Source organism: Pseudorca crassidens, chromosome 1 (assembly GCF_039906515.1).
Source record: "Pseudorca crassidens isolate mPseCra1 chromosome 1, mPseCra1.hap1, whole genome shotgun sequence".
Classification (NCBI taxonomy): Eukaryota; Metazoa; Chordata; class Mammalia; order Artiodactyla; family Delphinidae; genus Pseudorca; species Pseudorca crassidens.
In genome coordinates, this window is record NC_090296.1 from 115532122 (window position 1) to 115547960 (window position 15839).

The following is a 15839-nucleotide window of genomic DNA, read 5'->3' on the forward strand; positions in this document are numbered from 1 at the left end:
ACAGCAAAGGAAACCATTGACAAAACAAAAAGACCACCTACTGAGTGGGAGAAAATATTTGCAAATGATATGACCAATAACAGGTTAATATCCAAACTATATAAACAGCTCATACAATTCATCATTAAAAAAAAGAAACCTGATTAAAAATTGGGCAGAAGACCCGAACAGACATTTTTCCAAAGAAGACATACAGATGGCCAACAAGCTCATGACAAGATGTTCAACATCATTAGTCATCAGAGAAATGCAAATCAAAACAATGAGATATTACCTCAGAATGGCTATCATCAAAAAGAGCACAAATAACAAACGTTGGTGAGGATGTGGAGAAAAGAGAACCCTCGTACATTGTTGGTAGGAATATAAATTGGTGCAGCCACTGTGGAAAACAGTATGGAGGTTTCTGAAAAAACTAAAAATAGAACTACCATATGATCCAGCAATCCCACTCCTGGGTATATATCCAAAGAAAACAAAAACACTAATTCAAAAAGATACATGCACCCCAATGTTCATAGCAGCATTATTTATAATTGCCAAGATATGGAAGCAACCTAAGTGTTCATCAACAGGTGAATGGATAAAGAAGATGCAGTATGTATGTACAATGGAATATAACTCAGCCATAAAAAAGAATGAAATTTTGCCATTTGCAACAACATGGATGCACGTAGAGGTATTATGCTTAGTGAAATAAGTCAGACAGAGAAAGACAAATACTGTTTGTTATTACTTATATGTGGAATCTAAAAAATACAACAAACTAGTTAACACAAGAAGAAAGAAACAGACTCACAGATACAGAGAACAAACTAGTGGTTACCAGTGGGAAGAGGGAAGGCAGGAGGGACAAGACAGGAGTAGGAGATTAAGAAGTACAAACTATGGGCTTCCCTGGTGGTGCAGTGGTTGAGAGTCCGCCTGCCTATGCAGGGGACATGGGTTCGTGCCCCGGTCTGGGAAGATCCCACATGCCGCAGAGCGGCTAGGCCCGTGAGCCATGGCCACTGAGCCTGCGCATCCGGAGCCTGTGCTCCACAACAGGAGAGGCCACAGCAGTGAGAGGCCCGTGTACCGCAAAAAAAAAAAAAAAAGAAGTACAAACTACTATATATAAAATAAATAAGCTACAAGGATGTATTGTACAGTATAGGGAATATAGCCAATATTTTATTAAAACTATAAATGGAGTATAACCTTTAAAAATTGTGAATCACTGTGTTGTACACCTGAAACATATAATATTGTACATCAACTATATATCAATAAAAAAGATGCAGTGTATATATGTAGAATGGAATATTACTCAGCCATGAGAAAGAAGGAAATCCTGCCATTTGTGACAACATAGATGGAACTTGACTGCATTATGCTAAGTGAGATAAGCCAGACAAGACAAAAATTGTACAATATCACTTATATGTGGAATCTAAAAAAGTCAGACTCATAGAAACAGAGAGTAGAATGGTGGTTACCAGGGCCCGGGGTGGGTGGGGGTTGGGAAGACGCTGGTCAAAGGGTACAAACTTGCAGTTGGAAGATGAATAGTTTCTGGGGATCTAACAAACAGCATAATGACTATAGTCAAAAAAATTACATTATAGGGCTTCCCTGGTGGCTCAGTGGTTGAGAGTCCGCCTGCCAATGCAGGGGACACGGGTTCGTGCCCCGGTCCAGGAAGATCCCACATGCCGCGGAGCGGCTGGGCCCGTGAGCCATGGCCGCTGAGCCTGTGCGTCCAGAGCCTGTGCTCCGCAACGGGAGAGGCCACAACAGTGAGAGGCCCGCGTACCGCAAAAAAAAAAAAAAAAAAAATTACATTATATACTTCAAAATTAATATGAGACTAGATCTTAAATGTTCTCACCACAAAAATAAAATGATAAGTATGTGATGAGAGAGAGGTCTTAGCTAAAGCTACAGTGGTAATCATATTGCAATAAATAAATATATAAAATAATATGTATACCTTAAACTTATACAATGTTATAAATAAATTATAATCTCAATTTTACAAAAAACACTGTCCTAGAACATATCTATTCCATATTCTGGATACATCCTTTCCAAATATGCTTCTCACAGTATTTGCAATTAGCTCTAGATTTCAGTTCAAATCAGCTTTATTGGTCTTAGTATAGTATGTTTTCTTTACTTTGTTTCCAACATAATATGCTATTTCTTTTCTTCCCATTTAAATTTTATAGGACAGACAAGGAACTATCTTTATATTTTATGAACATCTGAAGAGAGACAAGTTGGGAATGTTGTGAGTATGAAGTGTGTCTATGAGATGTAATAAGCTAAGAAAATAGACTATAACAACCAACAAGAATGATGCTTCTCATGCATTTTAATCAGCATGCTGATTTATTGGTAGTCTATCTTGTTTTATTTAGATCTTTAAGTATTTCATAAATTGACTTTAGAAGTGTCAGCAGGAGTTCATAAGTATAATTGATTAATTATCCAAAATTGATGGGTAAGGGGCTAGTTTTAACAACATATTACACTCAAACACATACACCTACAAGGCACAGCAAATCTGACTGATGCGGAACCAGCCCAGATGTACTGATTGCAGAAGGGCAGTTTTCATTCTGGCATGCTTAGAAAAATGCTCTGGTGACTTGGCAAGATGCTCCCCAAAAAGGCAGGGTCTGTCGTCCCTCTTCAGATCCAGTTCTGGCCCTGATGCAGTCTCCTCAAGATACATTTATGCTGAGAAGCGTCCTATTGCACCACTCAGGAGGCTTCTCTATGCTTCCCTGTTTCCTGCAGATTTCTCTCCAGGTTATTCTGGAGAACAAGCAAAGTTGTCTCCTCATCTAGGACTCAGAACTTTAGAGCCACAGCCTTGAATTGTGTCTTATTCATATCTTGGAATATGGTTATTTGGTACCTTTAAGTCATCCTGACTTATTGGGAAACTGTTTCTATCTTATATTTTTCTTCCTTTTAATATCTACAGAATATTGAAGAAGAAAAGATGAGCAACTGTAAACTTTTCTTTGTGTTGCTCCGTTTTCTCTGGAGGATCAAGGCGAGGCTTTTCATGAGTTGGCTAGGCTTTGTCTGGCTTTATTGCAGGCAGGTCACATCAGGTGAGGGCTCCAAGAGGGGATGACCCTACAGACCAGAATTGTGTGGTTTGGCTTCACTGGGATAACTTCATACTGACTCCATTTGTACCGGCATATTTCTGGAAATAGTGGCATGTGAGTAGAAATTTCAAGGGAAAAATGAAGGAAACTCTAGAAATGAATTATTAATCGGGAACAGGACTTAGAGTCCATCTAGTTTCTTGATTCCCAGCCTGGGAACCATGGACCTGAGGAGGCTGAGGAGGGGTGGCGCGAGGGGCTTGAATCCATGTGTGGACCCAGCATCACACACACACACACACACACACACACAATTTTTTTTAAGTACGGGTCTCAATCTTTAGTATATGTAAGAATCACCTTGGAGGACTTGGTGAAACTATACTTGGTGAAACTGCACAATCAAAGATTCTGATTTCGTTGATCTGGATGGGGCCCAGGAATTTGTTTGGAGAAGCACCCAGGGTCTAATACATACTGACCCTGTGGCAATAAAATACAAATCACTGTTAAAAATTAATGACTCTGAAGTTGCCTTTGGCTATTGTTTTTTCTATTAAAAGAAGAGACACTAATGTTCAGTAGCTATAAGGGGTAGGGGTAGGTGGTCTTTGGATTTGGGGAATCTAACTTTTAAAAGTTTGGAAGTACTTATCTAGTCCAATTTCTTCATTTCAGAGAAAAAGGAATGAAGACCCAGAGAGCTTAAGTAACTTCCCCAAAGTTACATAGTCAGTGGCAGGACATAGAGCTCTGGTCTTCTGTCTTGGAGCCTGGGAAGCTATCTACTCCCACCCTGACCCAAGGGAAAGCCCAGTCAGGCTGGAAGGAAGCCATTCCACAAGTGTCTAAGCCTTAGACTCTAAGGTGACTTATTTTACAGTTAACAACTAAGAAAAGAAGTAATCCCAAAGTTCTTTGCAGCTGCCTTAAGAGGCAGCTTGCTCTTTAGGTTCACCACCTCAGGATAGAATGATTTTAAAAAACTAATCCATTCATTTAATCTGTTTTTAACTTTGATTTTTAAAAAAGTTTGAAAAATAGCTAGAAAAATACCCTGGAGTTTTGTTTCCAAGTTAAAACTTAGCAATGATCTAGTTGTTTGGGAATGTTCACTGACCATAGTTTAATTCTACAGGATGGTTTGCAAGTTGTCTCTGAAATCTTCTTTAAATGTATGTTCAGCTTTATAAAGACAGCTGTTTATGAATGGGGCACATTCTCCTCTGCACATAAATGGGGTGCATTCATAAGTAGCAGGAATCACTTGTATAAATGAAATAGAAAACAAACTCTAGATGAAAGTCTCCAGAATACTGAGGTGCACATGTCTCTGGAGGCAAGTAAATTGTTAGGCATGAATTTTACTCAGCAACAATTCTCTTAAACTAACAGTTTTTAAAATGAGCTAATACTAGTGTCCTAGCTCAGTGGTAGCCTTTTGCTAGGAATGACTGAACCTATTCCTACATTCTGCTAAGTTGATTAATAAAAAATATTTATTACACAAATCCTTTTTGTTGACAAGCTAAAATGGAGCCTCATCTTTCATATCTCCCTGAAGATTCCCACCTTGTGAGATTGAAAATACTCATTAAATTCCATCACCAGACAGGCACAAATGAGAGGGTGATTGTTTTTAAGCATGTGAGGGGAATCGTTGGTAAACTCATTTGTTGGGATATCATTAACAGAACAATCGGTGAGGATCTCCAGGGGGTCCTCATGACCTTTGCTCGCAATCTCTTCATCATCCATCAAGAAATATCAGCACCTAATATGCAAGGCGAGACCAATTTTAAGGTGAGGTGTTAATTAACTAACGATCCTGGTTAATTTCTATACAAGGGCTGAAAATACCTCATGCTGCATTGTAAACAGTGCTAAACCATTTTTTTTTCATTGTAAGCAGTACATATTTTACAACGTGCAGGGTCAATATTGTAAGGTTCCCACTGAACCCATTAGTTAAATTTAATAGTTTGAAACTTTTTCTTTGAAATACAGTAGACTTGTTTTAACTTACTGCAATTTCCAAATGTAAGCTTACAAGACAACAAGGCTTTTTGATGTTGAAGGTGAAGTGTCACAATGGAGCCAAAACAGAGACTGTCACAACCAAAAATCCTGAATATAATCTACCTGTATTTCAGATAATACAATGTCTGGCTAAGGATTCCTGGGAAGCCCAAATTTCTAGAGCCAGAGAAGTTCTGAGACGCCAGGAAGGACAATGTGTGTAGAGAGAAGAGGAAAACCTCACCATATATGTAAGCCATCTGCTCCAGGCCATTTCGCCAAAGTGGGACAGGTGTTTCTCATCGCTAACCTTTTGAAGCTTCCAAAGGTCCCTTAAAGATGTTGGTTCAGGAAATCCAGTCATGTGTAATTGACCAGAAGTCTCCAAACTCTAGAAAACAGGAGCAAGATCTACACCGAAAGTTTTAAAAATACCAGCTGAACAGAGGTGAACACTTGGTATTGCTCACCAGAGTCTGCATCTGGTTCCCTGGCTGAGCCTTCATCGTGTCTGAATGGATCAAGTAAGTCAAGGGACTCATCAGAAACCACACGCGGGGACTTCCCTGGTGGTCCAGTGGTTATGACCCCACGCTTCCACTGCCGGCGGCGAGGGTTCAATCCCTGATCAGGGTTTGATCCCTGGTTGGGGATCTATCCCGAGTGGCCGCCCCAAAAAAAAAGAAGGAAAGAAGCAGGGAAGGAAGGAAGGAAGAAAGAAAGAAAGAAAGAAAGAAAGAAAGAAAGAAAGAAAGAAAAAACCATATGTGATTTTTCTCTTAAATGGAAAGCCCGACAAAAGCTTGATAAAAATAAAAATTTTGAATACTTTTTTTCCTTGAGCTAGGGCCTGGTCCCTCTAGTAACAGTAATAATGATAATAATGCTTTGCTCTTCAATGTGATTTTATGTGTTGCATCAACTTTCACTGGTCCTAAAGGATCTATGCTCATCGTTTATATTCTAAGTTCCTGCCAGCTAGCATCATTTCATCTGTTACTGTGATGTGCAAAATTCTGAGCCTATATGCACGTGATCAGTTATCTGTCCAAATACAGCTAATAGTCAGAATCAGATGGTGCTGTGGACTGAATTGTGTCCTCCCAAAAGTTCACGTGTTGAACCCTTCATCCCCAATGTGATGATATATGAAGATGGGGACACTGGGACGTTATTATGTCTAAATGAGGTCATAATGGTAGAATCCTCGTGATGGGATTAATGCCCTCAAAAGAGACCAGAGAGCTTGCACTCGTTCTCTCTGTCTCTGTCTCTCTCTCTCTCTGTTTCTCTCTCTCTCTGTCCCCCTCTCTCTGTCTCTCTCTCCCGACCCTATGAGGATACAGCAAAAAGATGGCTGTCCACAAGCCACGAAGACAGCTCTCACCAGGAACTGAATCAGCTAGCCTTGACCTCGAACTTCCCAGCCTCCAGGAATGTGAGATATAATTTTTTGTTGTTTAAGCCACTCTGTCTACGATATTTTGTTATAGCAGCCTGGGCAGACTAAAGCAGATGGTTTATCCCCTTAACCATGCATACTTAGTAGACTCTGAGCTTGGACTTGAGGTTGGCAGAGCCAGCTACTGTTGACAAAATAAAGGTTATTTTGGGCTTCCCTGGTGGCGCAGTGGTTGAGAGTCCGCCTGCCGATGCAGGGGACACGGGTTCGTGCCCCAGTCCGGGAAGATCCCACATGCCGCAGAGCAGCTGGGCCCGTGAGCCATGGCCGCTGGGCCTGCGCGTCCAGAGCCTGTGCTCCGCAACGGGAGAGGCCACAACAGTGAAAGGCCCGCGTACCGCAAAATAAATAAATAAAGGCTATTTTCTCTGCGCTTTGTCTGACTTTAAAAATCATCAAAAGTCAGATGTTCTTAAGTAGCTTTTAAATATCTCATGGTGTCTAGCCTTCTCATGTCATATAAATAAAATTGCTATCTTGACATTTTTTACTCTTGTTAGAAGGTCTAAAGGTAAAAACTTTAAATCTCAACAAAATAGGAATAATTTTTTTAAAAACGTGAAAAGTGGACTAGATTCATTTGGGTAGTATTTTCTGTCTACTCTCCTAACGACAGTCGAATAAGAATTTTCAGTTTGTAGACAAGGATTTACCAGCAAAGTAAAGGCCAAATAAAAATGGAAGGTGATGCAGAAAAAGCATTTAACAAAATCTAACACCCTTTCTGGATAAAAACACTCAAACAAACTAGGAATAAAGGTAACTTCCTCAACCTGATAAGGGCATCTAGGAAAAACCCACAGCTAACATCATAGTTAATGGTGCAAGACTGAAAACTTTCCCCCTAAGATCAGGAGCAAGACAAGGATGTTTGCTCTCACCACTTCTATTCATCATTGTACTGGAGGTTCTAGCTAGGGCAGTTAGGCAAGAAAAAGAAATAAAAGGCGCCCAGACTGGAAAGAAATAAAATTATCTCTATTCACAGATGACATGATCTTATATATAGAAATCCTAAAGAACCCAGAAACAATCTATTAGAGCTAATAAACAAATTCAGCAAGGTTGTAAGAACCAGCATCAATATACAAAAATCAGTTGTATCTCTATACATTAGCAATGAACAATCCAAAAATAATTTTAAATCAATTTTTTTAAAAATCAAGAATACTTAGAAATAAGTTTAGCAGAAGAAGTACAAGACCTGTCCACTGAAAACTACAAAACAGCATAAAAAAAGGAGACCTAAATAAGTGGAAAGACATTCTATGGTTTATGGAATATAAGACTTAGCATTGCTAAAATGATAGTTCTCTCCAAATTGATCCACAAATTCATTGCAATTCCTATCAAAATCGCAGCTGGCTTTATTGCAGAAATTGACAAGATAATCCTAGAATTCATGTGGAAATGCGAGAGATCCAGAAAAGTCAAAATAATTTTGAAAAAGAAGAACAAAGTTAGAGGGCCTCTCAATTTTTAAAACTTACTACAAAGCTACAGTAATCAAGACTGTATGGGGACTTCCCTGGTGGTGCAGTGGTTAAGAATCTGCCTGCCAATGCAGGGGACACGGGTTCAATCCCTTGTCCGGGAAGATCCCACATGCTGCAGAGCAACTAAGCCCATGCGCCACAACTACTGAGCCTGTGCTCTAGAGCCTGCAAGCCACAACTATTAAGCCCGTGTGCTACAACTGCTGAAGCCTGCGTGCCTAAAGCCCGTGCTCCACAACAAGAGAAGCCCCCACTCACCGCAACTACAGAAAAGCCCATGTGCAGCAATGAAGACCCAACGCAGCCAAAAAAATAAAAATTAATTTAAAAAAAAAGACTGTGTGGGGCATTCCTGGTGGCGCCCTTGGTTGAGAGTCCGCCTGCCGATGCAGGGGACACGGGTTCGTGCCCCGGTCCGGGAAGATCCCACATGCCGCAGAGCGGCTAGGCCCGTGAGCCATGGCCGCTGAGCTTGCGCGTCCAGAGCCTGTTGCTGCGCAACGGGAGAGGCCACAATAGTGAGAGGCCCGCATACCGCAAAAAAAAAAAGACTGTGTGGTACTGTCATAAGGATATCTGTATAGATTATATAGATCAATGGAATAGAATTGAGAGTCCGGAAACAAAACTTCACTTTTACAGTCAATTGATTTTCAACAAGTGCCAAGCCCATTCAATGAGAAAAGAAAAGACTTTGACAAATGGTGCTGGGACAAATGGATACCCACATACAAATGAATGAAGTTGTACCTCTCTACTCCACAGCATATACAAAAATTAAGTAAAACTGGATCAAAGGCTTAAATGTAAGAGCTAAAACTATTAAACTCTCAGAAGAAAACAGGCATAAATCTTCATAACCTTGTGGTTAGCAATGGTTTCTTAGATATGATACGTTAAGTGCAATCAACCAATGTAAAAATAGTAAGTTGGATTCCATCAAAATTGAATACTTCTGTGTGAACCAAAGGACACTCAAGAAAGTGAAAAGACAACTTACAGAATGGGAGAAAACATTTGAAAATCATAAATCTGATAAGTCTCTAGTGTCCATGGTATATAACGTACACTTACAATTCAACAGAAAGACAAATAACCCAATTAAAAAGTGAACAAAGGACTTGAACAGACAGTTTTCAAAGAAGATATGCAAACACTCACATGAAGAAATGCTCAACATCATTAGTTATTAGGGAAATGCAAGTCAAAACAGCAAGATACCATTTCAGACTTAAGACGGCTAGAATCAAAAAGACAGACAATAACAAGCTTGACAAGGATATGGTGAAACTGGAACCCTCATATATTGCTGACAGGAATGTAAAATGGTGTCACAGCCATGTATAATTTCATATTTCCTCAAAAAGTTAAACAATAGGGATTTCCCTGGTGATCCAATGGTAAAGAATCCATCTTCCAATACAGGGTATGTGGGTTCGATCCCTGGTCAGGGAATAAGATCCCACATGCCCGTGGGGCAACTAAGCCCACGTGCCACAACTATTGAGCTCTCGTGCCTCAATGAGAGAGGCCATGTGCCGCAAACTACAGAGCCCACACGCCACAACTAGAGAGAAGCCCGCACACCACAACTAGAGAGAAACCCGAGCAGACCACGCGCCTTAACGAAAAGATCCTGCATGCCTCAACAAAGATCCTGTGTGCCACAACTAAGACCCGATGCAGCCAAAAAATCATAAGGAAAATAAATAAATAAAATAAAATAAAAACTTTTTAAGTTAAACAAAAAATGACCACATAGGGAATTCCCTGGTGGTCCAGTGGTTAGGACCCCATGCTTTCAGTGCCGAGGGCCCTGGTTCAATCCCTGGTTGGGGAACTAAGATCCCACAAGCCACCATGCAGCACCATCAAAAAAAAAAAAAAACACTCAGCAATTCCACACCTAGTTATATACCCAAGAGTATTGAAAATATATGTTCATATAAAAACTTGTACATTAATGTCCATAGAAGCACTACTCATAATAGCCAAAAAGTAGAAACAACCCAAATTCCCATCAACTAATAAATGGGTGAATTCCATTATATTAAATGAATAATATTTCATACATTGGAATACATAGGTGTAAATCTTCATGACCTTGTGGTTAGCAATGGTTTCTTAGATATAATACCTAAAGTGCAAGCAACCAAAGTAAAAATAGATAATAGATACAATGAAAATATTATTCAGCCATAAAAAGGAAATTAAGTTCTGATCCATGCTACAACATGGATGAACCTTGAAAACATTATGCTAAAACACAAAGGCCACAGATTGTATGATTCCATTTACATGAAATGTCCAGAGTAGGCAAATCCTTAGAGACAGAAAATAGATTAGAGGTTGCCAGGAGCTAGGAGAGGTGGAAAATGGGGAGTGGCAGCTAATGGGTATAGAGTTTCTACTTGGGGTGATGAAAATGTTCTGGAACAACACAGTAATGATGGCTGCTTATGAATATACTAAAACCCACTGAATTCTATACTTTAAAAGGGTAACTTTTATGGTATGTGAATTCTACCTCAATAAAAAATAAGTAACTAAAATAAAATGGAAAGGTGCCAATTATTCTCCCAAAAACCAACAGAAATAAATGCTCCCATCAGCCAACTAGCCCTCATTCTAGAGTGACTAGACCAGTGCATCTCAAATTATCTGCAGTGAAGGACCTGTTTGTTTTGTTTTTTCTGACTTATCATGCATCAATACTTTTGTAAAATACAACAAAAAATGAATTACTAGAAAAATGAAATGAAAAAATTGAAGACATAAAATAGAAGCCCATTTTTTCATTATTAGATTTAACGGACATAAAAATTTCTGTAAAGGTTTCCAAGTTCTTAGCCTCAATTTTTTTTACCCTTTCATTAAGACTGATAATCAACAATCTGTAGAAGGGTGTTGGTTAGTGGAAAACACTTTAAGCAGAACTGGTCTAAACCACACTGAACTCCGAAAAGGAGCTAATGTTTGAGGGGCTGGATGGAAGACTTGAAAGAGGTCTTTAAGTAACAAGTATTATTTTTACTGTTCATTTACAGACCGCCATTGATGACATTGATGCCATTCTAGGAGTAACAGAGGAAAACAAATTGAGATTTGAAGAAAATCTAGAGTCCAAAGATGATAAAAAACCTCTCTGAACCCGATAAATGAATGGTCCTGGAATACATTACTGATTTTGGATTCCAATCTAGAGCCAAAAAAGGGGCAACGTTCATTTTGCTATTAGGAATAAAAGGAAGGGAAAGTTAGTTTGCTTTGTTTGCTAGGAGGTGAATCAGAACAGATTGTAATGTAATGCTCTTTTTAAAAAATTGTTTATTAAGTGATCTTATTTTACTTATTAAACCAAAACCTGTTTGTGTTATCATTTCAGAGCATTAAACAATCTCTTCCTCTTCCCAAACTCAGGAAGAAATAATCTATCAGGAAAGTTACAAGTCTTACTAACATCACTTCTGCATCTACCTCTTTTTAAACTTCAGGATTATAAATGTTTTATAAAGTTTTCTCCTCCTGTTTCTGATAGTAATTTGTCTTCTGCATTTAAAAAATTGAATAAAGGTTTAATCATCATTATTTGGCAAAATGCAAATGTCTTTTTTTCCCAAGAAAATTACATTTATATGGATTTTTAAAGTGACCCTTTATCATTCATTGTATTTTTATTGTATCAAGCCACTATTGTCTGTTGTTGCCATTTTTCAAAAAGGTAAGCCAACATCTAGTTAAATAAAGCAACAGAATGTATCTAGGTGGCAGTATCTGCTCTTAGTTTAAGATATAGTGTAACTCAGCCCTTTAGTTTGAATAAACTCAGCCCTCTAGCTTGAATAAACATTCTCTAGTTCTCCATTTAATACAGCAGTAGGATTTTTACAAGCATAATTCAACAGTACCTTTTAAAGGGCAAATTATTAAAATTATGCACTGTTGACACTAACTCTCAGCATTTGTAATTGTTCAAAGTATTTCTACATCATCCAGCTTTACTGAAGGGAGAAATATGCAAGTCACAACACCAAAATCACAGAGATGTTTTAAAGAATGACCTTCATAGCTTTAAAAAATATTTGAGTGTGTTGGGGAAAAGAGGGGTATTTATAACCTAAGGAATTCCAATAATGTGTTAACTATGCCTCAACCATAGGCTGAGTTTCTGCAATAAAATTAACATTAGTGTGTGTATGTGTCAGCTTTTGTTTTGCTATAGTTGGAAATACATTAATTAGCCAGGTTTCCTGCCTGTGCTAGGTAAAATGATGACCTCTTTTTCTTGCCAGATCGCTCTAATCCATATGAGGGGCCCATTGTCCAGACACTTGACGGATAGGAAGTACTACATGCCCATTAGAGTCTCGCCTCAATTGAAGCCAGAGCAACATAAGGTCCAAGAGACTCATTAGTTCACTGGCACAACGGTGTCCTGAGAGTAAATGAAACCCTCTGTCTCCTTATGGCTCTCATCTGCTCTGGACTTTAAAAGAAAACTGTCTCTGTTTTGTTCAGCACAGCAGTGGATCTTTCACATGGTGAGATCCCCGTCTTAATAGTACAAAACTGTTAAATCTATCAAGGAAGTTTTTATATGTGAATTTTGATTAGCACTCTTGAGCCCCAAGCTGCTGGCAATAGTAAAATGAGTTCACTCTCTGGTACTTTTTTTTTTAACCCACATGATTGCTTTCTCAAACAATGCACTTTCCTTCTTTGCCTCTATCATTAACATACACCACAGAGTGCCTGTTTCCAAATTCAGGCCTTATATTCAGATTGAGGTCTCACTGGAAAGTGATTGGGAGTCAGGTTCTCTACCTAAAAACCTAGGGCTTCAAAATCAAAGGAGAAAAATTGGTATAATAAAACAATCACTTCAAGTAATTAAGTGAAAGAAGCCAGAGGACCAGATTAAATTAGTGAAATGTTTTAATTACAGAACATTTGAAAAGAAGCATAGTCCATTATCTTTTAGCACATATGAATAGCAAAGATACTGTGCTATTGGTAAACTAAGGTAAGTTTGAAAAACAAATCATGTATATGTGTACAATGTATCCTAAACATAAATTAATCAATATAAGTTACTGAGCTTTTACTATTCTAAATGGGAAACTGAAATCTTTGTTGATAAGAGGATTTTTGAAAATGATGTGCCATTTTTCCGGGAAGTTTCGGGGAGAAGCATACATTTAACAGTAGAGCTATCTTTGTATGAGAAATGACCCATTGTTTAATATTGAATGTTTGTGATGGTTTGAGAAGCAAACTCTACTAACCATTTAGGAGCACATTATTGGATGATGATAATTATCTTCCTTTACATATTACCTATTTTAACTTGATTTTAAAGAAAGCAAATAAACGATATTCAGTGGCAAATTGTGCTTTCTACTTAACTACCTTCCACTACCTACTTACATTTACCTTTTATTGAACACTTATTACTGGCTAGGTGTGTACTGTACTAGAAGCTTTATATACATTTTTTTAATTGCATCTTTCCAACAACACCATGTGGGAAAATACAGCTGTCCTCACTTTACATACAAGAAAACTGAGATTTAGTGAGGGTATCTCACCCCATGTCTCAAGCTAAATGAAATTTGGGATTTAAACTAGTTTAACACAAATTCTAGCATATTGTATAAAGTAGACAGTTCAGTGTCACTTGTCCCAGATCAGGCAAGGGACTTACTCTTTTATAACAAATTCTAGTGTGTTGCGTAAAGTACAGAAGGACGGTTTAACTTACACATGCTTCCTGCTAATAACATAAACTTGGGCAGCTGACTGCATTGTGTGGCATCACAACTGCATGATCAAAGAAATCAGAAGAGAAAGTGGCATCAGTGGAATTCTCCTGTGGTGATGGATCTGTAAGACTTTGGTGGAGGACTGATGATGGGAACATGCAGAAGAGTTTGAAAGCTGGGAAATCATGCCCCATTGTTTCACTCGAAAGATGGGTATTAGGTCAAGAAACTGGGTAAGGTTAAGAAAGGACTTCCAACAGGATGTAGAGTAACCTGGGAGGAGTTTGGGGAGCATTACTTCAGCTATATCATCCTAAGAATTGCAAGCATCCTATTTTTCAAGTATAAAAATAGGTATTTTATCCTAAGTAATATATTAGTAATCATCTGATAGCTTTAACAATTAATCATTTGTATGCATCTGGCACCTTTCTTCTAAAGAGCTCAAAGCACTTTACATTTGTTATCTCATTAATTCCCAACACTGTCCCTGTGGGGAAGGTGATAAGTATTTTAACATTTAAATGTTTATCTTTCAGAATTTCTCAAGCATACATTAATTATATTTCCAAAAGTATAAATGTTCATTAGTTTTATTTTACTGTTCCTCTGGCTTTAATGTGCATAGCAAATTTGTTCAACTCTTTAAATGTGCTAATCACAGTAAATCTTATTTGGAAAACTAGAAATTATGTTGCCAGGATAATGTGAGGGTAGAGGTTGCAGGGAGGGAGGAAGCATCTGACTTTGCCTTTCTCCTTGGAGGAAGTTTGGTCTAATCCATTGCAAGGGCGGATGTAATGAATGTGCTGTGGCTCTTCGTATCTTTTCTGTATTCCATTCTTTCCAAAAGGTGTGCCTCAGGAGGGTAAGGACTGTATCTAAAAGCCTGAGGCAGACTGAGCTGCTATTTCCATCTTTGTTTTATTAATGATTTCATCAATGTGGAATAGAAAACTGATGCATTCTGTTAGGAGTTACATTCCAAAGAGTCACAGAATAGTAAGGGCTGGAAACTTGTCTCCCCAATCCTCCCTCTCTCTGAGATGGCCATAACCTTCCTCAATTTTCTAACTAGAAAAATGGCAGATAGTTAATACCTGCTCCTTAGGGAAGCCGTAGAGATTAATTGGCCAATGTTGGGAAAGTCTTTCAAAGATGAATCACTCTGCGTAAATGTTTAAGTAGTATTGGAAGTTCTAACTTTGAAATGTGATTATACACTTTCTAAGAAAGCCCTTTCATAACCACATATATAGGTTTATTTTTCACTCTAACAAACAGTCTAACTCATGGTGGTGAAAATTTATTGCACTTGATGGAGGGGCCTGGCTTTATTAGTTTTAAACTGCTAGTTTCTGGGGTATTTATGTAAGTGAGGGAAAGATACCAAAACAGTAAATAATAAGCATGTCCCTGCTGTTTAAAAATCTGTTGGTAAAAACAACTTTTGTTTTGTTATAAGAAGACCCTAAAGGTAGCACGGAAAAATATAGCTTTGGCATCTATGTGTAAGTGTTTTTTGGTTTGGGGGCGTTTTATGATGGTGGTTTTCCCCCCAAGCATTTCTTTTCCATTCTTGTAAACATTTTGGTTCACTTCCACATTTGTCACTATATATATTATATATATATGTGTGAGTGTATGTATGTATGGACAAAAAGAGAAATGAGTAAAATGCAACATTTTAAGATTTTTTTATTTAACAAAATGTTAAAACGTATACCAGATGGCTAATTATAGCTCCCAGAAACAAAAGGCCACACCTAAGTTTATTGCAGTTGCCTCATAAGGAATGTTATGATGAAATCATGGTTCCATAAACTTGACAACAAAACAGCAAAATAAACTTCAAATTTAAATTCAAATTTTGGTTCATTTACAGACTCGCGTCACTTTGCTTCCCAGAAAAGGACACAAAATACTTACTTTGCAATCACTGAAAAACTCAAAATTATCTAACAACATTCTCTTTATCTAGGTTTCCTTCACA

At 38.1% G+C, this 15839-nt stretch overlaps 1 protein-coding gene across 7 annotated transcripts in view; it reads left to right on the forward strand.

The window, feature by feature from the left end:
• IQCH (IQ motif containing H) overlaps nt 1-11525 on the forward strand; it is a 209916-nt gene extending 198391 nt beyond the window's left edge. For 5 of the 7 annotated variants that reach the window (XM_067751661.1, XM_067751662.1, XM_067751664.1 and 2 more), the window contains 3 exons: nt 2211-2272; nt 4802-4910; nt 11132-11525. In XM_067751661.1, the coding sequence (XP_067607762.1) occupies nt 2211-2272; nt 4802-4910; nt 11132-11233 (273 nt within the window). In that variant the 3' untranslated portion in view covers nt 11234-11525. Of the gene's footprint in view, nt 1-2210; nt 2273-4801; nt 4911-11131 lie in introns of those variants that run through there. The other 2 variants (XM_067751676.1, XM_067751681.1) reach the window with 1 other exon arrangement.
• The last annotated feature ends 4314 nt before the right edge of the window (nt 11526-15839 follow it).